General features: G+C 40.9%; 1 protein-coding gene across 3 annotated transcripts in view; it reads left to right on the top strand.

Moving 5' to 3' along the window:
- The window catches only part of acadsb (acyl-CoA dehydrogenase short/branched chain), a 33,179-nt gene extending 6,952 nt beyond the window's left edge, over positions 1 to 26,227 (top strand). Inside the window, exons 2-11 of one of the 3 annotated variants that reach the window (XM_078413565.1) lie at positions 3,777 to 3,945; positions 8,957 to 9,057; positions 11,043 to 11,249; positions 12,293 to 12,463; positions 14,412 to 14,537; positions 20,838 to 20,930; positions 21,345 to 21,434; positions 23,091 to 23,228; positions 23,635 to 23,734; positions 24,802 to 26,227. In XM_078413565.1, coding sequence (XP_078269691.1) covers positions 3,777 to 3,945; positions 8,957 to 9,057; positions 11,043 to 11,249; positions 12,293 to 12,463; positions 14,412 to 14,537; positions 20,838 to 20,930; positions 21,345 to 21,434; positions 23,091 to 23,228; positions 23,635 to 23,734; positions 24,802 to 24,872 — 1,266 coding nt within the window. In that variant the 3' untranslated portion in view covers positions 24,873 to 26,227. Of the gene's footprint in view, positions 1 to 3,776; positions 3,946 to 4,675; positions 4,748 to 8,956; positions 9,058 to 11,042; positions 11,250 to 12,292; positions 12,464 to 14,411; positions 14,538 to 20,837; positions 20,931 to 21,344; positions 21,435 to 23,090; positions 23,229 to 23,634; positions 23,735 to 24,801 lie in introns of those variants that run through there. The other 2 variants (XM_078413566.1, XM_078413567.1) reach the window with 2 other exon arrangements.
- Positions 26,228 to 27,034: the final 807 nt, after the last annotated feature.

The raw sequence follows: 27,034 nt of genomic DNA on the forward strand, positions 1-27,034 counted from the left end.
TCCTCCTAAAGTCCACCATTAACTTTGTAGTCGGTGTTGAGCCGCAGGTGATTCAGCCCACACCACTCAATAAAGTCGTTGACCACACCTCTGTATTTAGCTTCCCTCCCCTCACTGATGCAGCCCTCAATTGCAGAGTCATTTGAAATCTTCTGCAGGCGGCAGGAGTCCAAGTTATATCTGAAGTCCGAGGTGTAGATGGTGAACAGGAAGGGAGAAAGGACCGTTCCTTGTGGGACCCCTGTGTTGCTCACTACCATGTCTCAGACAGTTTTGTAGCTTGATATATTATGGTCATCCAGTCAGGTAGTTGGTAATCTAGGGTACCAATGGAGCATCCACCCGCATCTTCGTCAGTTTGCTCCCTAGCCGTGCAGGCCGGCTGGTGTTTAAAGCACTGGAGAAGTGAAAAAAACGTGACTCACAATGCTTCCCAGCTTATCCAGGTGAGCATAGGAACGATGGAGCAGACAAGTGAGCACCAGCCTCTCCAGGGACTTCATGATGTGCAAAGTCAGCGCCACCGGTCTGTGGTCATTGGCGGAGCTGGGGCGCGTCCTCTTTGGAACACAAGACAGACAGGATGTCTTCCAAACTACAGGAACCCTCCCCAGGCTCAGGTTGAAGATATGCTGGAGTACTCCGCACAACTGGCTGGCACACGCCTTGAGCACCCTGGAGCAGACACCATCAGGACCAATGTCTTTGCCTGGGCGGAGTCTGCTCAGCTCCTTCCTCACCTGCTCAGCTTTGATGGTCAGGCGCGACAAAAAAAGGGCAGAGGAAGTGTACCGGGGGTTTGAGGGGGAGAGCCTGTCAGGGGGCAGGGTGGGCAGAGACCCAACCATCAAATCTATTTTTAAAAACAGGTTTAGCTCGTTGGTCCAGTCCTGATTGCTTTCCCTCCCCAGGCCACTGGTCTTCTTGCAGCCTGTAATGCTCTTCATACCGCTCTACACATCCCTCATGTTGTTCTGCTGCAGTTTCAGCTCCAGCTTCCTCCTGTTGTCGTCCTTGCCCCATCTCAGTCTTGCTTTCAGGTCTTTGCACCCGTTTCACCTCCTCCCTGTCACCATTCCTGAAGGCCCTCTTCTTCTGGTTGAGAAGGGCCTTTATGTCACTGGTGACCCAGGGCTTGTGTTGGAGAAGCAGTGTACAGTCTCCTCAGGGACAACGTTATCCACACAGAACGTTATGTAGCTGGTAACACTGTCCATAAGTCCATCAATGTCCTCTCCATGGGGACTACAGAGTGTGTCCCAGTCTGTCACCTCAAAACAGTCCTGTGGTCAGTTGGGAACAGCTTTTCTCACCACACCGTGCAGTCTTAGTGCTTTGGTTTGAGAGGTTGAATGTTTAGTCTGTTCAAGGATCCTTCCAGCAGAAAGTTTACCAAAAGGGACAAAAGGTGTGGTGCATTTTGAATGAGTGGGATGTTCTCTGCCAAATAGGGACAATGCATTGTTTACAAGACCAGGAACAAATAGAATCTCTGCACACAGTGACACTTTGTGTTTCAAAGCTCTGTACACAACCTGATGCAATCATTCTCAAAAGTGGATATCAGGATGAAGGTTGCATTAAGTATATTCAACCCCTTCCTCCCCCTCCTTCTCTGCAAACCTGCCCTAATGCTGCAGCTTTAAGAAGAAACCAGAATCTGGTTACTCTACAGTGCATAGCTGATATTTTCACACTCCAAGCCCTTACGATCATTTGCATAAGGCTGGGTTGATAAGGTCGGATTTTAAAAATGGTTAACAGAAAACAATGTAGGGATAAACAGGTCATTTGCAGTTTGCAAGTTGTGGCTAATGGTTCTTCCGAGATCAGGCCCTCAGCTGCTTGAAATCTATTTTTTACGAGTGAATGAAGGGACTGAGTGTAATGTATTAATTTTTCCTGGAAGTACAAAGGTAGGTGAAGAAAATCACCAATGCTATCTCCATAAAATCCCCCAAATTAACCTACATCAAAGGAACCTGCATCATTTTTTTGTCTACCTTCGATTTAAACCAGCATCTGCAGTTTTCTTTTCTACATCAAAGTCCTTTGCAGATCAATATTCCCCTGTACTGAAGCCCTAATTATTCTGTCAGATATATTGGGCAGGAATGTTCCCATACCCATTACCAGATTCTCAAACTGATGCTCCATTATAAGCTTTGTTATGGGGGAGAGTACCAGTCAGGCAGGGAAACTTTTACGGATGTGCTCCAAACATTTTTTGAAAAGTGCAACATCCCCAGTGAGGGATGTTGGCCACAACTGCTCAAAATGGCGAAGGAGCATTTGGAATTGAGAAACCTAGAGCCCATGCATTTGGTGCATACAGTAGTCCTGTGTAAGAGATGGTATGAGCACACTAGTTTTCAAATTGTCCTCTCATCGACCACCTCCCGCAGTGTGTGTGGCAGGGTTATTGCTCCTACATTAGCCTCCCGAGAACTGGAAATGTTATTCTCAATTCCAAGGGTGAAGTGAGTTGATATTTTTTTTAAAAGGCAGAAAATATTGAGATTTTTCAATTTGTTAGAAAAATATCGAAAAATAGAATATTATTTAAATGATCTGAAACGAAGAAATGTTAGGGTTTGGGGACATTCAAGTGTTTGGGTAGGGAAAACACATAGTTAATGAACAGGTACAGCTAATAACTCAGCAAAGAGAATGTTGGCCCTTATTGCAAAGGGAATAGGTTTTGCTGCAGCAATACAGAGCTAAAACTGTTCAATCTGAGAGGATTGTGAATCTTTAAAATACTCTACCTGTAAATTTTGCGTGAGGACATATTTAAATACGTACAGATTTAAATAGATGGTAATTTCGACAATAGCCGAATGGCCAATTTTGCGCCCCCCCCCCCCCCCCCCTTTCAGCAATGTCATTCATTATCTTTATCCTTTATTTCAAATGTTTATTCATTAAGGAAGCTCTGACCTTAGATGATAAAAGCAAATACTAAGTTCATAACTTAATAATTTAATATTAAATTGTTTGGGCTGTCAGTGTCATCAATTGAGACGTGGGGTAATGAAAAATATTCTTTGCGTAGAGAGGCACTCAAGATTGTATACTTAAGAGAGTGCGTAAAGTAGAGATCATTGCAAGATTAACTAACAGAATTGATCGATTAAGAATAAATTGGGCAATTACTTTTCGGATCTAGTCATTGACATATAGGATTGAATGGGAGAAGGTCCTAGGTAAGCAATTTCCTTGACATTTTTGGGGAAGTGTTTCAAAGCTGAGGAAAACGTTATATTTGTAGAAACCAATTAAGTTTTCAGGTGACGAATGAATAGAAGCGCAGAAAAGAAAACAATCCTTGTTAGGTGGGGAAACTAGTGATTTAAGTGCCAGGATATCTGTGGTAGGAATTGTGTGGTTACTAATTTGTATCAATAACAAATTGTTGAAACAATGAAAATTGATCAAACCTAAAAAACAATATACTGAATCTGAGCCTGGGAACAGTTTGGGTGTAACATTAAAGTGTCAAGTTATATTTAATTTAATATTGAATATCGAAAGAAGAAATTAACAGATTAAGATTACAAGAATGAGACTTGAATCTAGGACTATGTATCTAAATAGCATCATAATTGCTACTACTGCAAATAACATTGATTTCAAATATAAAAATGAATAGGGAAGGGATTTAAAGTTGTCAAGCTATTTTTAGCATGCATTTTAAACCTTTCCTGATTGAAGTTGCAATAGATGAGTAATGATTTTTTTAAACTTTACTATTCTAATTGCATAATGGCCAAAAGCTGGGAAGAGTCATTGTCAGACCCTGGCGTTCAGCATTTCCGGGGGTGCACCAAGGACCTTCGAGATCTTCCAGTATTGAAATTGCCTTGGATACTATAACAGCTAAAGGCAGCTATTATGCACCTCTACAGACGTTTACAGAAGAAGAGACTATGATGAAAGAAACAGGTTTGATTTTTAGTTTCATATTGTGAAGATCTGCCATTTTGCCCAAACAAAAAATACTATAAAATTGTATACAAATCTGAGGACATTATTCCTCAAAAGCTGAGCTCAAGTAGAGCTATGGAACAGCTAACCTTGTTGCTGTATTCCCTCCAGCTTGCAGCTGCATCATATATCATCATATATATACAGCCGGAAACAGGCCTTTTCGGCCCTCCAAGTCCGTGCCGCCCAGTGATCCCCGTACATTAACACTATCCTACATACATTTTACCCAGCCAATTAACCTACATACCTGTACGTCTTTGGAGTGTGGGAGGAAACCGAAGATCTCGGAGAAAACCCACGCAGGTCACGGGAGAACGTACAAACTCCTTACAGTGCAGCACCTGTAGTCAGGATCGAACCTGAGTCTCCGGCGCTGCATTCGCTGTAAAGCAGCAACTCTACCGCTGCGCTACCGTGCATCAGAGGCTTGTACTTTCTACAAGCCAGTTCCAGTTAATTCCAGTAGCCCAGAATTTTTTTTAAAAATGATATTGTTCTCTAGCCAATTTATTGCTAGATTCGCGTTTATTTCCTGCCTTCAGACTTTAGCATTAGCTTCTATTTCTCTTTTTTTTTCTTTTTTTTTTAAACAATCTGATCAATATTGTAAGATTGACTGTTGTACCATGAAAATTAGTTGTTAAGTTTAATTGTTTTTATTGTTCCTTTTGCTGATTTGTTACATTATGCAAACTAAATGAGTCAATTGGAATGGTTTCATCTATGGAAGCTGGATTTCAACTATCTTTTAATAAACGTATGTAACTTTCACTTTGAAATTAATTGAAAAGAAAATGGTCTGTGGAGTTCAGTGAATCACTGACTTGTTTTTGCCTTAATTATTTTCTTTTGAAATTTAAATTCTACTCTTCATCTCTAATATCCTCGTAATAAAATTATTTTTATTATTCTTAATTAACTTTCCAGTGGATAGAACTCCATATGTCTGCAACTTGACAGTCTTGTGCAGGGTTGCCTTAGGTGACTGCTACAAGAAATGGAATCATAAAATTGCAATTTTAGAATCTGCCTCCTTTTGTGAGTTTAGAGATAATGCACTAAATTGTTCTAGGATGGAAGAGAAAATTGATCCATGTCATCGCTTACCTGGTCATTATTGCTGACATTGATGATTGCAGATACACAACATTAGTACAAAATGTTATGAGAATTGTCCTGACATTTAAATTACTATAAAATAAAGAATTAAAATTTATCAGGTGGATAAGTTGGGAGGTCATGTTGCAGTTGTATAAGACATTGGTGAGACCGCATTTAGAGTATTGTTCACAAAATGCTGGAGTAACTCAGCAGGTCAGGCAGCATCTCGGGAGAGAAGGAATGGGTGACGTTTCGGGTCGAGACCCTTGTTCAGTTCTGGGCACCATGTTATAGGAAAGATATTTTCAAGCGTGAAAGGGTTCAGAGAAGATTTACAAGAATGTTTCCAGGACTAGAGGGTCTGAGCTACAGGGAGAGGTTGAGTAGGCTAGGTCTCGATTCCTTGGAGCGCTGGAGGATGAAGGGTGATTTTATAGAAATGTATAAAATCATCCCAACCTATCCACCTGATAAATTGGGTAAATGCACAGAATCTCTTGCCCAGAGTAGGGGAATCGAGGACCAGAGAACATAGGTTCAAGGTGAAGGGTAAAAGATTTAATAGGAATCTGAGGGGTAACTTTTTCACACTAAGGGTAGTGGGTGTATGGAACAAACTGCTAGAGGAGGTAGTTGAGGCTGGGACTATCCCAACGTTTAAGAAACAGTTAGACAGGTGCATGGATCGGACAGGTTTGGAGACATATGCACCAAATGCAGGCAGGTGGGACTAGTGTAGCTGGGACATGTTGGCCGGTGTGGGCAAGTTGGGCCGAAGGGCTCGTTTCTACATTGTATCACTCTATGACTAAGTAAAGTCAGTTGCAGAGTCAGACTGCAGAGTGTGATAAGAGAGTGTATTTTCATGTGGATAAAACTCTTATAGCGCTTCTTGTGGGCCAAGAGAAGCAAAAATGTCTTTCATCCACAGGCTGCCCAAAGAAAATCTTTAACCTCGCTCATGCAAAAATGAGGATTTTATAGTCCCTTCATCCCTAAAATATGAACTTGCTTTGCAATCAACTTGACCTGCTGTCAAATTTGCTCAATCTTTCAGGGCAGCTTCCCCCCTTCTCCATTCCCCCCTCATGAATATCAGGGTCAGAGTTTCATTGTTATGCTCTTTTTCTTCAAGAAACTGATTATTATTATTTAAATTATTGTTCTTATAAATAAATTCATCCGTAATTTATACATTAAATATAGATACGGTTGATTGCAGTAAAGAGGTGAACTAATATATCTCTTGGATTGCTTATTTTAAAATTATTCTTTTTTGTTTGTATGCTTTGGGGAGAAAATGACATGCATCTCTGTCTTTTTAATCACCTTGCAATTTGTCACTGTCTGTTTGAAAGACTTTGTTTTCAATTACCTGATGCTGTGTATTATTAGGACTAAGTGGGAACCCTCTTCAGCAATTACCACCAACCAGCTCCAAAATCAATCTTAAATCCGTCTTGCTGCTTCTGTGTCTTTCTTCCATTCTGTTCACATGTCTAGTTCGAAACATTCATGGGAAGCAATCAGAAATAAATTGGGTAATAAGAAACATCAGAACTTGAGGAGATTAAAACTAACTGCATTCGGGTAGAAATTAGTTGCAAAATGTAAAGGGAGACATGAGGAAAAATGGGGCAATGTTGAGGCTGGGATGCATTTAAATTTTAAAAGAGTGAAAATTTTGTCTGTAACTATGCTAGTGTTTCAAAGAGGTTCAACTGGTATAACAGTGTACATCTTAATGCTGCCAGAATCTTAATTATTTCTTATTACTGTGAGTTTCTAAAGTTTAAATGTTTGAATGACATTTATTTATTTTTTCATTGGAAGCAGTGTAGTGACTTGGTGAAAGCAGGTTGATACTGGGTAAATCAAATGCAGAGTCTGAAATAGACTTGTGTCCTGGAAGATAAGATAGTTTAGTTTATTGTCAAGTGTACTGAAGTACAGCAAAAATTGTTTGTGTGCATACTATCCCGTCAAAGAAAAGACTATACATGAATGCTATCAAGCTGCCCACAGTACAAAGATAAAGATACACAGTACACAGATAAAGATAAAGATAAAGGTATAATATTTAGTGCAAGATATAACGTTCATGTTCGATAAAGTCCGAGTAAATATAATTCAAAGGTCTCCAATGAAGTAGATGGAAAGTCAGTATCGCATTCTAGCTGATGTGAGGACTGTTCATTTGCTTGATATCTGCTGGGGAAAGAACTCTTCCTGAATCTGGAGGTACCGTGCATTCAGAAAGTATTCAGACCCCTTCACTTTTTCCACATTTTGTGACATTACAGCCTTATTTTTAAATGGATTAAATTTACTTATGTAAATGTGATATTTCAGTTATTTATTTTTAATTATTTTGCAAAAATTTCTAAACACCAGTTTTCGCTGCTTCATTCTGGGGTATTGTGTGTAGATTGATGATAAAAAAAAAAAGAATTTAATCCATTATAAAATAAGGCTGTAACGTAACAAAATGTGGAAAAAGTGAAGGGGTCTGAATTCTTTCTGAATGCACTGTATGTGTTTTCAAACTTCTGTACCTCTTGCCTGATGGGAGAGGGGAACAGAGGGAGTGGCCGGGGTGAGATTGGTCCTTTATTATGCTGGTGGTCTTGCTGAGGCAGCGTGAGTAGATGGAAGCAACGGAAGGTAGGCTGGTTTTTGTGATGGTCTGGGCTACGTCACAGCTCTGCAATTTTCAGTTCTCTGCAGGGCTCAGTTGATTTTTTAAAAATCAGTTGTTGAACCACACTAAGGTAAGATGCATGTCTTGATTATTAAAGGCTTTATTGTGAATGGACAAAATTTGGTTGGCAAAGGGGAACGTATATATTCAAGTAATAGACCACATTGAATAGCAGATTTCGTTGACTAATTGCCAGTGTGCAGATGCCAGTAAGTAATTTAAATCGTTATAACTAACCTGTGACAGTCACGCATTTGACCCATCACAAAATCTAGATGAATTATACTTAAATAAACCTCAATTCTAATCTAATAATGACAAAATATTAGAGCCTTATGATAATGATTAACTAGAGCAAATAATTCTGTTCCATTACATGTTTGATCATCTCATATGAAATGCAAGGTAATATTTGGCATTGAGATTAAGTCAAAAGAATATGGTATTTTTAAGAAGAGAATCTCGAAAGTGTTAGTTATTAGGGGGGTGGGGGGATTGTTCTGCACGTTCAAAATTTTTGGAGACAATTTTAAAGCTTTAAAATCCATTCTATCATGATTGGGAATGGTTGATTCGCTTCCAAATAGGTGAAATTATCTTATTCTGTCATTGCATTTTAAGATGAAGGTTATAGCAGGTGGAGTTTTGGGGAGATGATATCTTGTTAAAACCAGACTATTCAAAATTGAAATTGAAAGTCCATTCTGTGGTCAAGTATATTTGAAGGTATTTTTTGCATTGCATTCCCAGTTCATTTGGCAAAGTTGACTGAATGGATAGGTCTGATGGGCTTTGCCTTTTATTTCATTGAATCCTCCTTTAATAATAGCTGTAAGAAGAGAGGATAGGAATTAAAAATCTGCTACAGTGGTAAGAAAGGTTGCTTACCTACAGTATTAGTTGGACTATATTTCTTTTGTGGTTGATGTGTTGGATGAACTTCAGAATACATGATACCAACACCGTAGAGTAGAAAAATGTCATTGCTGCTGGTAACATCCATCACTCTGATGAGTAGATAAGAACATCAAAGGAAAATGGATGATATAAATTCCTAACTGTAAACTATGAAAAATACTGTATACTTTATTTCAGAATCTTTACTTTTTCAGTGGGGTGAAGTATCATTTTGTTTCTTACTGACAACTTCAATTTTTTTTTCAGTTGCTAAGTTTGCTCAGGAGCGAGTAGCACCACTGGTCCACAAAATGGATGAGCAGTCTCAAATGGATGAATCTGTCATTTCAGGACTGTTTGAACAAGGGGTTAGTAATATTTTACTGGAGAAGCCTTGTATTTTGTTACTTTAAAAAATTGACAAAATCCTGAGATTAACCATATGCTTCCGATGATCGTACTTGTATTCAATGCCAATGCTTTGCACATAATTTGGTAAATTATTACAAGTTGAATTCTGTTCAATTAGCTGGAATAGTAATAAATTATAAGACTCCTATATCGCTTTCTGAGATATTGTTTTTTTTCTGGTCTAGTCAGATACACATGTACTCTGAAGGTTTTATAATTTGACATTTGCTTGCACTGTACTTGTTTCTTACGTGGACAAATTACTGTTTTCTTGTAGATTCTGCCACAATTAGGTACGTACCTGATCAAGATGCTTATTTGAATCAGTATAGGGTGGGAGATAATGTACAATTTATTAAACACAAAACAAAACTCCTTTCATTAGTCTAACACAATATGCATTAATTTACCCTGGCCAGTTCATAAGGAATAAGTAAGCAACTCAAATGTCATATCAAATTAATAGAACACAGAGTCACGGGAACAGATCCTCTGGCCTACTGAGTCCATTATGACCATCAACAACCTATTTACACTCATCTTATATTAACCCCTTTTGTTTAATACTAACGACTTCACAATTAATGCAGAGGAGTCTTGTTCCAAGAAGCTTTTGTGTTGGGGAACTAGACATAATGTTATTTTTATAAGGCAGGTCTTTAGATTGGTCTGGGGCAAAATTCAGATTTGCTGATGGATGCTCGATATTTTATGCATATGAAAAATTCTTAAGGATGTGTAGGAAAAAAACTGCAGATGCCGGTTTAAATCGAAGGTAGACACAAAATGCTGGATTTTGAGCCAGCGGGTCAGGCAGCATTTCAGGAGAGAAGTAATTGGTGACGTTTCAGGTCGAGGCCCTTCTTCGGACTGATGTCAGGGGAGGAGGCGGGACAAAGATAGGATGTAGTAGGAGACAGGAAGACTAGTGGGAGAACTGGGAAGAGGGAGGGGAAAGAGATGGACAGAGGAACTATCTGAAGTTAGAGAGGTCAATGTTCATACCGCTGGGGTGTAAACTGCTCAAGCGAAATATTAGATGCTGTTCCTCCAATTTGCGCTGGGCCTCACTATGACAATGGAGGAGGCCCAGGACAGAAATGTCAGATTGGCAATGGGGCGTTGAAGTGGGAGATCAGGTTGGTTAAGGCGGACTGAACGAAACGATCGCCGAGCCTGCGCATGGTCTCACCGAATTATTTTAAAGCTAAATAATGGTCAATTCTTGAATGGCCAAGTCAATCATCTAATCTGAACCCAATTAAGCATGCCTTTTACATGCTGAAGAGAAAACTGAAGGGGACTAGCCTCCGAAACAAGCATAAGCTAAAGATGGCTGCAATACAGGCCTGGCAGAGCATCACCAGAGAAGGCACCTAGCAACTGGTGATGTCCATGAATCGCAGACCTCAAGCAGTCATTGTATGGAAAGGATATGCAACAAAATACTAAACATGACTACTTTCATTTACATGACATTGCTGTGGCCCAAACATTATGGTGCCCTGAAATGGAGGACTATGTATAAATACTGCTGTAATTTCTACATGGTGAAACCAAAATGTATAAAAATGGCCTTTATTAAAATTTGACAATGTGCACTTTAACCACATGTGATTTTTTTCTATTGCAAATCTCAAATTGTGGAGTACAGAGGTAAATAAATAAATGATGGGTCTTTGTCCCAAACATTATAGAGGGTACTGTAATTTACTGTTCGGGCATCAATTAGATTTCCCTTTTAACAACCCAGTTCTTAAAATATTTTCTGGTAACTTTAATGCCTAATTTTAAGCCTTCAGTTCCGTGTGCCTAAACAATCAGCAAAAGTATTGCAAATCACTTTAACAACATTGTAATATTTGTCATTTTTCTATGTTGAGTAATTTTTATGAATGTTGCACAGTTATATAGAAAATATTTTGTGATTCTTCATTTTTAGTTGATGGGAATTGAAATTCCGGAAAAATATGATGGATCAGAATCAACCTTCTTTTCGTCTCTGCTTGTCATTGAAGAGTTAGCCAAAGTGGACCCATCGGTAGCAGTCCTTTGTGATATACAGAACACTTTAATCAACACACTATTGATGGAATATGGAACAGAAGAACAAAAAAATAAATATCTACCTCGACTTGCCAAAGATATGGTGAGTTGTAAATGGAATTTGTGGAATATAAAGAATTCTACCTGAAGAATCAGAACATTTGAAAGACTAGATTATTAACGTTAAATTCCCAGAATTATGGTAAAGTTTTCAGTGGTCTAAAATGCTGTAAATCACTGCTGTAAGCTGCTACAAAGATACTTTGCATTTTTCTCTTGTCTCCTAGTACATTTTCTAGTATTTTTTTACCCAAGAAAGGTTGGTAACCAGAATAATTTAGTTCTCAGGGAAATCTCAACAACTATCCAAACTATTGATTGAAGAAAGTTTGCTGCTGCTATTCTTAACATGCATGCCAGAACAACATTTGACAGAATAATATATATTTTCATCAGTGTGATAAATATGCAGTGTAACATTACTTTATGGAAAAATTGACAGTTGGCTGTCAGCAATGACTTGAATATTATTAATTTTTAAACTTTGCTCATTCCATATACAAACATTTAAAACCTGAAATTGTAGTTCAATCATTGGATATCTGGAGCACCAGATAGACACAGCAATGACTCCGCTGCAGAAGGCCAGCCATTACAAAATTTTCTTTGACAAAAATGTGCCATCCTGCACTCCTTTCCCTTTGGATAGATTTGGAAGATTAGCAGTCAGAAGCCCAACAATAATTGACATTGGGAGAAATGTAGGAATTTCACTAATTGATAAATGGTTCAGAATCAGCAATGGTAATACATTGGTGGGCTGTTGATGGGAACTAGCCTTCTCAAAGTGTGGAAATTGGGGGGAGGGGGAATTGATGAAGTGTTGGGAGATTGCTGCCAAGGATAATTACCAGGCAGGCATGGAAATGATGTCATTGCATGTGCTGTGGCAATGATAGGCTTGCAAGTTTGACTGATTCCAGGAAGTGCCTGAGTTACTTGTATATTATGGAGATATATGAAACATTTGTTTAACTTGTCCTTTGCCATTAGTATAAGATTACAGTGGTAACAAATAATTAGTTTGCAACATTGCTATTCAAATGACATCAAGTAACCTTTGATAACTGCTCTTAAAATCTTTAGGTTGGCAGTTTCTGTCTTTCAGAAGTTGATTCAGGAAGTGATGCATTCTCTTTAAAGACTACTGCAGAGAAACATAAAGATTATTATGTCATCAATGGTTCCAAGATGTGGATTAGTAATGCTGATTATGCTGGAATATTTCTAGTTATGGCAAATGCAAACCCCTCATCTGTAAGTATCAAAGCAATTTTTTACTGTGGAATGTTCAAGAACCTCCATCCGTTATCACTAATTTTGCATTGAATGTATAATTTTGTTTTTGAAACAAAATACTGAATTAACTATTCAGTTTCCTTCACTAGAAGTGTTTTTTTGTATAAATCCTACATATTCCAAACCCAACCCCAACTGCTTTAAATTCAGGATGCCTGGAGAAGTATTTTTGTCTTTGGTCTATTTGGCTGTCTTTCAGGTTTTCCATTGTCAATCATCCCTGAGCACGTGTCTTTTCATTCCCTCATCGCCCTTTGTGGTTCCTCTAAGAAAAGCGTGTACAAATAATGTTTTCAGTACCTTGGAACACTGTTATAAAATTAAATGTAAGCAATTTCAAGGTAGTGAAGATGAATTTTTCGTCATAACTGGGTACAAAGGTTGTGGAAAACGCCGGTAGAGTGTATCATTGTAATAAAAACTATGACAGCATTTTCAAATAGGTTATAAAAGTAATTGAGGGACAGGATAAAACAAATTGGAAATGAGTATGCAAGGGATTTGACTAATTACATTCTGGCATGAATGTTGCTGATCGAACTAAAAACGTTGTTTTCTAATTTATCCTGCTATATCGGATTTACGCCACAATATATAGTTATGTTTCCCCTCAACACAACAGATTAATTAAATAATTTGCATCCAATACAAATAAAAAAACTTAACCGAATAGTCACGTCTATTCCTCCAGATGACTATGGTAAAGTCTCTTAACATAGAGTCTTAGAGTTGTACAGCAGAGCAACAGGGCCTTCGCCCCACGTTATCCATGCCAATGAGATTGGCATATTGGACGTTCCATTTACTTGAATTTGGCCCATAAACCCTTCCTATCCATATATCTGTCCAAATGTCTATTACAATTCATAATTCTCTCTGCTTCAATAAATTCTTCTGACAGCTGCTGATATGACTACCCTCTGAGTGGGAAAAAAAGTTGCCCCTGAAGTCCCTCTTAAATAAGTTCCCTCTACCCTCTAGTTTTTGATAGTGGGTGTGCACATTATCCTTGCTTCCCATGATCTTGTGCTCTTCAATAAGGACACTCCTCAGCCTCCTACACTCTAAAGAAAAAGTCCCAGCCCATGCCGCATGGTCAGGCAACATCTTGCTGAATCTCTTCTTGTCCTTGCTTAGTTTAGTTTAGTTTAGTTTACAGTGCAGAAACAGGCCCTTCAGTCCACCGAGTCCACACCGACCAGCCATCCCCATACACTAACACTATGATACACGCTAGAGACAGTTTTACAATTTTTACTGAAGCCAATTAATGTACAAACCTGTACATCTTTGGAATGTGGGAGGATACCGGAGAACCCGGAGAAAACTCACGGGGAGAACGTATTAACTCCGCAACAGACAGTACCCGTAGTCAGGATCGAACCCAGGCAGAAACTCTACCGCTGCGCCATCGTGCCATCCTTCTTCACGTTGCTTTTCCTGAATTTCTTAGACAGATCTGGCTACATATTTCATTTTTCAACCATTCTTAATTTGTTCTTCTCTCTTTGGTTTGATTCTGTGCTACATCAAATTGAAACTAATCACTGTGGGATGCTGCTTTGCTTGAGAAAATCGATATACACCATTAACAATTAATTCTGTGATGGCTTCTCTAGTCTGGTCGAACAGAACCACGAAATTTTCCATCAAAGTTCATCCAGCAAAGTTGGAATGTTTGCATTCACCTTGAAGTTCTGAACTTGTTGGTACCAATGAGGGGTGAAATTCCAACATTTTGCCATGGAGTTTCTGGGATTTCTCAGTAATTTACAGTTCATTAAGTGAAATGAATTCCAGGTCAAAGTTAGTAAAACCTGAATGTTAATAAAGCAAAAGTGCTGCAAATTGATGGATGGAATTAACTGTACCAACTGAAGGTGACAAGCTATTTATTTGTTTCCAGGGCTATAGAGGAATCACCTGCTTCATAGTAGATAAAGATACTGAAGGTCTCCATGTGGGGAAGAAAGAAAATAAACTTGGGATTCGAGCATCATCCACCTGTCCTGTTAATTTTGATAATGTCAAGGTATTTTTAATGATATTTAACACTCGCTGTCAAGTTATGGACAAGAAATGTTGGCTACAAATATTTTAATTGATTTCAATCTTTGCTGAAGGGGTTGACCTGTATCCAGACATGATATAATGATCAACATTCATCTATATTGTCCAAATGGCCAACTTCCTATGAGAGCCGACACTGACCCTCATTGTTGTCAAATATTTAACCATGGAATAAAATAGCATCGCCAAATCGCATATATTTATCTGACATCAATGCATCGACTTTGCAATGAGAACTACATCATTGCACTTGTATAGACAAGTGTCTTGAATAATTTCACCATTTCTTTCCTCAACAAGTGTTCACATGCCAAATGTATCACCACTACTATTCAGCAGAGAAATCGATCCTCATCTTTCCAAGTAAGCTGTTGGTGAACTTGAATATCTTGTGATTTGACATGGAAATGGCTGTTGATAGCCTTGTATCTTAAGGTGATATCACCCGTACATGCTGTCTTTCCATGTGACAAACTCTTACCTCGATGGCAGTTGCTAACCTGGCTAGTGACTGAAGACCACTTTATCAAAATGGGAAAATTTTAACAATTTACAAGGATCATGTTGTAAATGAGGAAGGACACGTGAAACCAGAATTAGTGCCAAGGGGACAGCAGTTACAGCATAAAAAAAAAATATTGTTATGGATGAAATTATGAGCACAATATGAGGCCTGTGTAGTGGCCTGGCGGAGGCCAGAGAAAAGGCAAGACGCCAGGCAGTGTTTAGTAAGATTCTTTTATTAGGCTGTGAGCTCCTGCCCACAGCGTAGTTCTCCTAGGGATAAGATACGCCTTCCCTTGGTCTGGCTTTTAACCCCTTTCGCCTGTCCGTCACGTAACGAGGGGGCTGACCCAAGGAGTGGCCTGATCCGCCACAGGACCCCCCCCCAAGAACCGGAGGTACAAAACGGACAGGAGGGCGCACGAGGCGACCAGCCCGGGTGCGCACCATGACCGGCGCAGGGACCGGCGACTGACCGACAGGTGGAGGGGTCGTAGCAGACACTGGAGGGGGTAGCTTGGACGGGGGGCGACCGCGCGGGCGGGGCTGTGCAACCGGCACCGGCCGATCAATGTCCACGTGTGCCGGCTTCAGCCGTGCGACCGAAACAGTCTCTCTGCGACCCCCCATGTCCAGAACGAATGTGGCCGAGCCGTGTTGCAGGACCCAGAAGGGGCCCTCGTACGGCCGCTGGAGAAGTGATCGGTGTGCGTCCCTGCGCAGGAACACAAACTGGCAGTCCTCCAGAGCGGCAGGGACGTGTGGCTGGAATGTCCCATGACGTGACGTGGGCACAGGTGCCAGCCTGCCCACCGTCTGCCGAAGACGTTGCAGGGCGTCAGAAGGCTGCTCCACTCGACCCTGCGCTGGTGGGATGAACTCCCCGGGAACCGTCAAGGGGGCCCCGTACACCAACTCGGCGGAGGAGGAGGCCAAGTCCTCCTTGGGTGCGGTGCGGATCCCCAGCAAAACCCACGGCAGGGCGTCCACCCAGTCTGGGCCCGTGAGCCGAGCCTTCAGGGCAGCTTTCAGCTGGCGGTGAAAGCGTTCCACCAACCCGTTCGACTGTGGATGGTACGCCGTAGTGTGGTGTAGGCTGACACCCAAGAGTCTTGCCATGGCCGACCACAGTTCCGAAGTGAACTGTGGCCCCCGGTCGGATGTAATGTCCAGTGGCACCCCGAACCGGGCGATCCAGTGCGCCGCCAAGGCCCGCGCGCAGGTGGCCGTCGAGGTGTCTGCCAGCGGAATGGCCTCCGGCCACCGCGTGAAGCGATCTACCACAGTGAAGAGGTGGGTCATGCCCCGGGACGGCGGCAGCGGCCCCACGATGTCCACATGAATGTGGTCGAAGCGCTGCCGAGGGACACGAAACTCTTGCAGAGGCGCACGCACGTGTTGCTGGATTTTTGAAGTTTGGCACGGGATGCAGGTGCGTGCCCAGTGTGCGACCTGCTTACGCAGCCCGTGCCACATGAAACGGGAGGATACAAGGGCCACCGTCGCCCGAATGGAGGGGTGAAACAGCCCGTGGAGCACCTCGAATACCCTGCGACGCCAGACGACAGGGACGATGGGCCGAGGCAGGCCAGTGGAGGTGTCGCACAACAGTGTTGTATCCCCGGGGCCACAGACAATGTCCTCCAGCTGCAGGCCGGACACGGCTGTACGATAGGCGGCCATCTCCTCGTCCCCCAGCTGTGCGGCTGCTAGGGCGGAATAGTCGATCCCCCCGGCCATTTGTAGGACGGCGTGGATCGCGGGTCTAGACAGGGCGTCGGCCACCCTGTTGTTTTTTCCCTCCACGAACCGAATTGAGGTGGTGTATTCCGACACATAAGCCAATTGTCTCTGTTGCCGCACAGACCACGGATCCGAAACCTTGGCGAACGCAAAGGTGAGTGGCTTGTGGTCTGTGAACGCGGTGAAGGGTCTCCCCTCTAGGAAGTACCGAAAGTGGCGTACCGCGAGGTAGAGGGCGAGGAGCTCCCGGTCGAACGCGCTGAGAACGGAGGTCGACCGGGAGCTGCCGCAGGTAGGCCTGCTTGAATAAGAAACAGGGCGGGTGGTTGCCCATAAGGGCGAGCATGTCCTCCAGGAGGGCCGACGGCCGTCGGTCCCCGAGCCCCCCCTGGCTCATAACGCGAGTTGCCCTCTCGGCGTCGCTGAGGCCGAACCTCCTGATAAGGAGTTCTTTAAGGCCCTTATATTTGTCATCCGCGGGGGGGTCATTAAGGTAAGGCTTTACTCCCCTTGCTGTCGCCTGGTCCAGGGCGCCGACGACATAAAAGTACTTCGTCAAGTCGACGGTTACCCCTCGCACAGCAAACTGTGCCTCTGCCTGCTGAAACCAGACCTCAGGCTCTTCGGTCCACAGGGTCGGGAGTTTGAGGGAGACGGCCTCGAGGTCGGCAGGACCGGGTTGCACGAGGGCGGCAGGACCGGGTTGCACATTATCGTTTGACATCACTACGTGTGATGTCCGTCGAGGTCACCAATGTAGTGGCCTGGCGGAGGCCAGAGAAAAGGCAAGACGCCAGGCAGTGTTTAGTAAGATTCTTTTATTAGGCTGTGAGCTCCTGCCCACAGCGTAGTTCTCCTAGGGATAAGATACGCCTTCCCTTGGTCTGGCTTTTAACCCCTTTCGCCTGTCCGTCACGTAACGAGGGGGCTGACCCAAGGAGTGGCCTGATCCGCCACACCTGTCTGATGGAATATTTGTCGTAGTTTCCAGTATTCCATGGATGAAGAGGGAAAAGTCTTGGTGACATTCACTTCTCATCAGAATGTAACACCAACTTCTTCTGTACAAGGTCATGTGCAATGAACCAAAATGAACAAAAGACCAAAAATAAATCTCCAGGGCATGACAGAACATTCTGGCAATTTGCCAAAGGGTGATCTGGATTCGAGCTGGTTGGAGATTCTTTCTATTTTCTTCCAAGCTCCAGAAAACCCACTCTACAACTAATGCATTGTAAAACAAAACTCTCAAATAAAAAAATTGTTTCTCCAATTAGTCCTTGGTGCTGATTCACAGAATTATCTCCTGAAGTAATATTGTGGTTTGCATGTTATTCTCTGGTAGGTTTATTGAATAGCAGTGGAATGTGCTTGTATTACTTACTGATGGAGTAGAATCTCCACACCGCTGGGTTTTGTTTTATATTTTTGTCCCATAATACAACCCCTTGCCAAATGTCATTGTATGTTTAAGGTGACAACAATTGAAATGTGAAAAATTGGAACAGTTTTTGGTGGCGGGACATGTTTAGAGGGATCAGAGCATCATTGCAAATATCATTCATTCATTGCGTGCTAATATTTGCCTTAACTGAAGGGTGGAGCAGATTCTTCAATTAATTGCCTTGTAAAATATTGAGATAATAATAGAGATAATTTCAAGCAGCTTTGCCATTTTGATTCAAGATTCAAGATTCAAGATAGCTTTATTTGTCATCCAATATTGGACGAAATTCAGTCACCCACAGTCCAACAATAAAAGCATTAAATAAGCATTAAAATTACACAACCCCAAAAAACCCCCAAAACACAGTCCAACAATAAAAGCATTAAATAGGCATTCAAATTACACAACCCCAAAACCCCCAAAAACACAGTCCAACAATAAAAGCATTAAATAGGCATTCAAATTACCCAACCCCAAAAACACACAAAAAAAGAAACATCCATCAAAGAAACATCCATCACAGTGAGTCTCCTCCAGTCCTCTCCTCACTGTGATGGAAGGCCACAATGTCTTTCCCTTCTCCTGCTGTCCTCGCCCGCAGTCAGGTTGTTGTGGTTGCAGGCCGCACCGGACGGTCCACAGCGGGCCAAGCCCAAGGCGAGTCGCAGCCGCTCCCGCAGCCGCTCCCGCAGCCTCCGAAGACGGCCGGCTCCGCCGATGATAAGTCCGATCCGGGGCGGGCGAACACGCTGCTGCCGCTGTTGCTGCACGTCGGGGCGGTCGTGGCTCCCGACATTGAAGCCCCCGCCCAGCAGAGAAATATCCCGCGGCATATCTTAGGCCGCGCCGGACGGTGAAATGTCCTCGACCCAAGCCCCGCGATCCGGGGCGGGCGAACCCGCTGCCGCTGCCGGAGCTCCCGATGTCGGCATCCACGCGGCCCGAGCCTAAGGCGAGTCGCAGCTGCTCCCGCAGCCTCCGAAGACGGCCGGCTCCGGTGATGGTAAGTCCGATCCGCCGGCTCTGCGAACAAGAGCCCTGGAGGCCGCCAGCTCCAGGAGTTGGGCCGATGGTAGGCCGCAGCAGGAACGGAGACACCACCCAGAAAACAAAGGTCGGGTCTCCGTTCGGAAGGGACACATATTTACAATGTTACAGTTCCCCCCCTCCCCCCCACATACACACATAGTACACAAACACAAAAACACCACATCACAACTACAATTAAGACAAAAAAAACAACAAAAACACAAAGACAAATGGACCGCAGGTGAGCCGCAGCTGCTAGGGCAGCGCCGCCCTAGAAATTATCCGCAATTGATTTTGGTGTTTACTGAGACTGATTTGCAAAACCCCATGCAGAATTCACTGTTGGACCAAGGGCTATAGTATGTGCAAGTATATAGGGGAGGTCAGGCCATATATTTAGTTCTTCCCTTCCCCAGTTGCTGCTTTTCCTTACTGGAATGAAAGGGACAGCCAGAGGCTCCATTTGGATTAATGGGTAATGAGCACCCATAGACCAGTACTCCCTAATCCAACATATGATTGTAAGTGGGAAAGAAGAGGAAATGTGCATCTACTCTGTAGTTGCAATATTGAATTCATCAGTCACCTCACTCTATTACAACATTTTTACATGGCAAACTGTACACAAACCTTCACTGTACACTAGTCACCAGATTGAAAGTGCGAAGTATCTGATCCAGTGACAGTGCTTCAATTGGGAGATGGAACAAAAGCCCTAGATTTCAGATGGCTGTTATCTCTCAGTTGTTTATTAAAATAACTTTAAAAAGCTGTTCTAAAGACTGATTCCTATTTCAGTATTGTGCTCTATATATGTAGTAGTTATTTTAGTAGTCCTTGCTTTATTGTGACAGGTATCTAGATACAGTGAAATGCTTTGTTTTGCCCACAATCCAGTAAAATTGTACTATGCAAAAGCACAATCATACATATGTAAAGGTGTGCAGCAATTGAGTAGATTTCTTCTGAGGCAGTTCACAAAGAGTCACCATGTTTCTAGTCGAGACTCTTCTTCAGCCTCAGTCTCGACCCGAAACGTCACCCATTCCTTCTCTCCAGAGATGCTGCCTGTCCTGCTGAGTTACTCCAGCATTTCTTGTCTATCTTTGGTTCAAACCAGCATCTGCAGTTCCTTCCTGCACACCATGTTTCTGGTGCTATCTTGTAGCTTTAAAGTATCAGGTTCTTATAAATATCGAGTTGTAGAAAACTGGATATTCCTTCTGTTTGGTTTCTACTTTGTATTCATGAGTTTGGGTGTCAAGTCCAACAAATGTCCAATAAACTGGGCTACAATTGAGCATATTGTCACAAAGCCCTTGTCCACTTTATTCACTTGTGCAAGAAAAGAAATTCTGCCCGTGTCATGGTCTATGAATTCATCTCCCATAATGCATATTCACTTCCAATCTGTCCTCAAACAACATTTCTATCCTGTATCATTTTCACATATATTTGCAATGCTGTAGAAATTGAAATATTATAAATATTAGATTTTAATTTTCATTCTCTTGATTGAATCCTCGTTTTTTGTTGCAGGTTCCAGAGAGTAATATTTTAGGTCAACTGGGTCAAGGGTACAAGTATGCAATTGGAATGCTGAACGGAGGCAGGATTGGAATTGCTGGACAGGTTTGTGAACAATGCATTAAATGTATGCTTTCTTGGTATATAAATCCACTGTCGGGAGAATATTCCTAGAAAAGCTACATTAGGGCTAAAATTATGAAATACTGTGGGAACAAAGCTGTAATAGAAGCTGGGAAATCTACCATATGAATTGAAAAATAAATACTTGTATTGCCACGCATGTTCTGCTTGTTAATAGATTGAGTGGCTTTGCCCTGTCTTGAGTGATCTTGATGGAGGTTAATTGGCCTCATATTGGAAAAAGCTAACAAATTCCATTATTGTTTTTAGAAACATACACGATTAGTATTTCTTTTTTGAACAACATAATAGAGGAATATTATGAATCTTTTTGAAAGCAAGTATCTTCAGTCGTTTTTTTAAGCATCGATATTTATTTTCAATTTTGTTTTGCAGATGCTTGGATTGGCACAGGGCTGTTTTGATAGCACCATTCCTTACTTGAAGCAGCGAATGCAGTTTGGCAAAAGAATATATGATTTCCAGGTACAGTTATCAAAATTTGCATTCATATTTCTCTGATTTACCTTCTCTGTAATAACATTATCTTTCACTTCGCTTTTTTCTGAAAGCAGTTCCTAAATTTTATCCTGCTTCCATGATAAAGCTGAAGTACATCATGAGTTGTGAAGTAGAACATTGCTCTAATAGAGTAGAAAAATACTCTTTGTGAAGAGTTGCCTTTGACCTAATGTGACAATTTAACCTTCAGAGATTGTTATCTTTTAGGTCTTTCTAAATGAGAATGCTAAATTATTATTGATGATGGTTAATTTTAAACGGAGGTGATGTGAGCAGTTTAAGGATTGTTGGTAAAAGGAATAAACTGAGTTGAGAGTTTGTTTAAATTTTTTTTTAATAGGATCGGGGTTAAATTTTAAGATCTGAGGCTGCATCTGGGTTGGATATCCTTTGGAAAGTAAAGAGTACCTTTTGAAACAAAATGCAAGGATTAAAGAAGGTGAATCGCTAATTCTATCTCCAGGGCATTTACAGATGTACAGTTAATACTAGCTTTTGCAGCAATGCCCATATCCAGAATTGATTAAAAGAAAAAAGTCCAGTTTCCTGTCTTTGCATTGGATGTTGATTCACTAAAATCCTCCAAGGAAGAGCTGAATCTTTCTTCTGCTGTGAATGGTGATCATTCTTTGCAAAAGTTAAATAGTAGCTAGAATACTTGGGGCTAAACACTGGCCAGAGATGGTTTTCTCTTTTCACTTTCCTAAACTGGCCTGGATTTCCCTTTCTTCTCACAGGGAGTTGCGTGGTTGCATTTGAGAATATGATGTTTATAAGATGTCAGAGTTATGTGGATGGACCAAAGTGACTTGTATTGCTCATTTGTTTATATATAAAATATTTATTACCAACATTGTTAGCAAATGAATTTAAGATGTGGTGCAGCCAACTCTCAGCAATGTCTATAATACAAAAAGCAATATGAGGTTATTCAGTAAGCAAACTATTCCAAAATCTAAAGAAATATAGCAGTTTGTACCGATTTTAAAAAAAAGGCATGGTTTCTCCCGGGGATGGGGGTTGAGGAGGGGGAGGAAATATACTGTGGAGAATAGCTGCGTATAACCTATAGACTTGCAATCAATCTAAATCACTTGTCACAGTGCTGTCAATGGGCATAGCTGGCTGGCTACAATCAGTTATGTATAAGCTGTGCTTGACTTGGCTCATTTGGTTTTCACCCTTGCCTCTCAAGTAACAAGATTCTGGAAACAAGTTACACTCTGGAGACTTGAGGGCAAAACTCTAAATTGATGTTGCAATATAAAAACTGGTTTTATCTACATCTTTTGTTATTGAATTAAATATTCCACTTTACTAAGGTTAAGGTTCCAGCAATCTAATTGCATGGAGCTTACACAATTGTTTAGCCTGTTCATTTGGATCCCAGATTCACTATAGCCACCTCTTCTGTTTTCCATGTTCCACTGCTCTACTGAATGCTTCACTGCTGACTGCTACATCTGGGCCATTCAATTCTACAAAAATAGTTTGTAACGGCTTGGTTAATAGACTGAGCTATTAGCTGGTGTAACTCAGAATAATGAAAGTTACTGAGTTTTGTGAAGTTAATTCAACATTATTTAAAAATATATATTATGCATATCTTTTGTGGTACAGGGCATGCAACACCAGATCGCTCAGATTGCTACCCAGTTGGAGGCTGCACGGTTGCTTACATATAACGCTGCTCGACTGAAGGAAGCTGGGAGACCCTTTATTAAAGAAGCATGTATGGCAAAATATTACACTTCTGAGGTAAATTGAAACATTGAATGGCCAAAGAACTGATGGGTTAAGAAAGGTCAAAACATATCTGATCATTTTAATACAAATATAAAACATGATATTTCCTTCTGTAGTATTTAAAGTGTAAAATTTAGACAGTTTAAAATTACTTTCCAACTTTTGGTCTTTTAGAGATGCTGGAAAGGATTGCTGATTATCCATTTGGGCCATTAAAGAAAACCAAAAGACCATCACATTGCTATCATTCTATAGTATTTACAGAGCACCATCATCAGTGGGGCTGATCGTAGCCTGCTTCCCCATCCTAAATGTTATAGTGATAAACATGTTAAACAATAATAATGTTGGATGTAATGGATGGAGAGTTGCATATAATGTGTATGTGATGTACTGACTACTTATTTGTTTCTTATAGGTAGCAACCATTACTTCTGCAAAATGTATTGAATGGATGGGAGGAGTTGGCTTTACAAAAGATTATCCCATAGAAAAATACTATCGAGATTGTAAAATAGGTAAGAAAAACTGCTTTGTGTATTTACATGATAAATCAAAGCTTAATTGTATAGTGACATATAAAGTGGTAAATCATTTTCTTTACTCTTGATCACTGCATAAAATCTCTTGTTGAGGAAAGTATTTTGTGTATTGAGTTTGGTGCCTATGATATGATCTCCAACATGGGGGACAAGCCAAGCACTGTTTGGGTGACTGCAGTATATCAATGCTCAGTTGTATGGGTAACTCTAGTTGCCTGCTACTTTAGTTCTTCACCCCAATCCCACACTTACATCTGCCTTTGGCTCTTGCGTTATTAGACCAGCAAAAGATAGAGAATCAGCTTCTCATCTGCTTGGTGCATTGGAGACCTATTTTTTTCATTTTGATGCTCAAAACCATTATTTTACTGTTTCAGTGTTTGTTTTTCATATAATTTACAGTGTTTTTAATTATATATAAATGACTCTGAATATATAAGAATTTAAGAAGTCTTTAAAAGAAAAACTTCCCAGCTTTGCAGAAGGCATCACAGTCCCTAGCCCACTCTTCCTGTTAAAAGGTGTGAGGATATTCTTGGAGACAGAATATTTAATTTGCTGCCTATTCCATACTTGATGTTGAGTCCTTACGAACTCCTGCATGGTGTGGGGGTCCAATAGTCTTGCCAGACAGAATCTATGGATGGCAAGTACAGATAGCTGATCTGATCATGCTAGACTTGGCCCATAATCATCACTTGTTTGCTACGTCCATATGAAACTAATAAGATGCAATAATCCAACACAAAAAGAGACAAAGTGCTGGAATAACTTAGCAGCACAGGCAGCATCTCTGGAGAATGTGGATAGACAATGTTTTGTTCGGGTCCCGACCCAAAAGGTCACCTATCCATGTTCTTGAGAGATGCTGCCTGACCCGCTGAATTATTTCAGCACTTTGTCTTTTTTTGTAAACCAGCATCTGCAATTCCTTGTGGTTACATTGATCTTATACAAACTTCTTTTTTTAAATTAATTTAGTTCAATCTTTTGAGTTTTCTTTTCATTTACAATTTGTAATTTTACTTCCTGTCCTTTTCCAGGTTCAATATATGAAGGAACCTCAAATATTCAACTGAACACAATTGCAAAATTGATAGATCAAGAATTCTAATATTGCAGCATAACATCAACAGCGACATTGATCCCAATGTAATGTAATACAGACACAGAACAGTTACTGTAGATCAGCAAACTGTTTTCAAATAGTTGCCTTCCATCTTATATACTTTACAATAAAGCTTCAGGTGGCGTAATCATATGCCATTTAGTTGGGTTGAGCGTATTTTTCGCAATTCTCGTATCGTTTTATGTGGCAGTAGATTTTACTTTTGTTCTTGTATGGATAACGGAGTGAGGGGTTATGGGGAGAAGGCAGGAACGGGGTACTGATTGAGAGTGATCAGCCATGATCGCATTGAATGGCGGTGCTGGCTCGAAGGGCTGAATGGCCTACTCCTGCACCTATTGTCTATTGTATGTTTATAAAATAATTATTTTGCAAGATAACTTTGGTAAACATTGTGAATTCTAGTATTTCTGTACTGATGAAGCACAACTTGTAAAAGCAGTGACTAGAATTATTGGAAAAGCATTAATTTATTGTATCCATGTTTAACTATTCCCAAAATGAAATTATTTTTGAGGTTATTTGTTTCTGACATCTTTGGCAAATTGAAACTGCAGTCTTCATTTTATGGTTTTCCATCTGTGTGTTAAACTTGTCAGTACTTTTCATAGTCATAGAGTGATACAGTGTGGAAACAGGCCCTTTGGCCCAACTTGTCCACACCAGCCAACATGTCCCAGCTACACTAGTCGCACCTGCCTGTGTTTGGCCCAGATCCCTCCAAAACTGTCCTATCCTTGTATCTGTCTAACTGTTTCTTAAATTTTGGGATAGTCCCTGCCTAAACTAACTCCTCTGGCAGCTTCTTCCATACAGCCACTACCCTTTATGTGAAAAAGTTACCCCTCAGATTCCTGTTAAATTTTTTCCCCTTCTTATACCATTGCAACATGACCTCCCAACTCTTATTCAATATGATGAATTTATTATTCCTAATAAATAATGAAATAAATGCACACTTTTGGGTTCAATTAGATGATTTTTTTTTTGCTAATTGGATCAGTAACCAGAGGTTAGTGATTCAAAATAATTGGCAAAAAGAACTGAGTGAATTAATGAAAAATATTTGCATGCAATGTTACTATCTGGAATATATTGCCAGTGTGGTGGGAAAAGGGTACATATAACCTTTCAACAGATTTAGTTTTTGCAGTGAACTAATTTGTGGGCCTCTTGATTTAAAAAGTTGGAATAGAATGTGAAATTAATCTAAATAGCTCTGTCAAAAAGTGAGCACAGGCATGAAATGTCACTTTTTGTTCTATACGATTTTGTGCTGAGAAATTAAACTCCTTAGCGCTGTTTTTTTGTCATGCTCTGGGTGTTTTTTGTTGTTGTTCATTGATTGAAAGATACAACATTATTAAAAATGAGATGGTCCATTGTGTCAGCGCTACCTTATATGGAATTAGTGATGGCCTCAAAGCCCCCCAACCCACTCTAACACAAAGCCTAAAACATTTCAGTCAGTACTGCATACATCACAAACCTGAAACTAAGGAGGACTTCTACCACTACTTGAAAAAGTCATGGTTTTCAACCCCAAAGTCTGACTTGAATGGCAGGGTGGGAAGGAACGTGACTTCTCTGGCAAGGATGATCAACGAAGGAGTAGGAAAGACAGACTCCATCAGAGTCCTTCTCTTGGCAAAATGTGAGGAGCAAGGCCTCATCAAAACAGTTTAATCAAAGGGACAAGCACAAGATGTTATTACAGCATCCCTGATCCTAGCACTGGCAGGGGTACTTGTTAGGTTATGTCATTTTCAGGCCAAGGGGCTACAAAGACGTTTTGCATCATCTTTGCTTTGACAGGTAACAATAACGGAATAAATATCAGTCATCTAATTGTTTTATAATGTGTCAACCTAGCCCCAAAACATCAGTATCAACATAAGCAATGTTGCAGCAAGATAATGTTGAGGCTCACAAGCAACACACAAAACCAACTCTTCTCAGACACTACCTGATTGAAAACATATCAACTCATGTAATAACTTTATAAAATATTGATTGGGCAGTACCTTGAGCATTGTGTGTAGTTCTGGACATAATTGCACTGGAAGAAAACGTGGAAGAGATTCATTCAACAGAATGTTGCCTGCATTGGAGCATTTTGGTATTGCAAATATGGTTCTGATCCAGTG

Source organism: Rhinoraja longicauda, chromosome 16, assembly GCF_053455715.1.
Source record: "Rhinoraja longicauda isolate Sanriku21f chromosome 16, sRhiLon1.1, whole genome shotgun sequence".
NCBI classification, from domain to species: domain Eukaryota; kingdom Metazoa; phylum Chordata; class Chondrichthyes; order Rajiformes; family Arhynchobatidae; genus Rhinoraja; species Rhinoraja longicauda.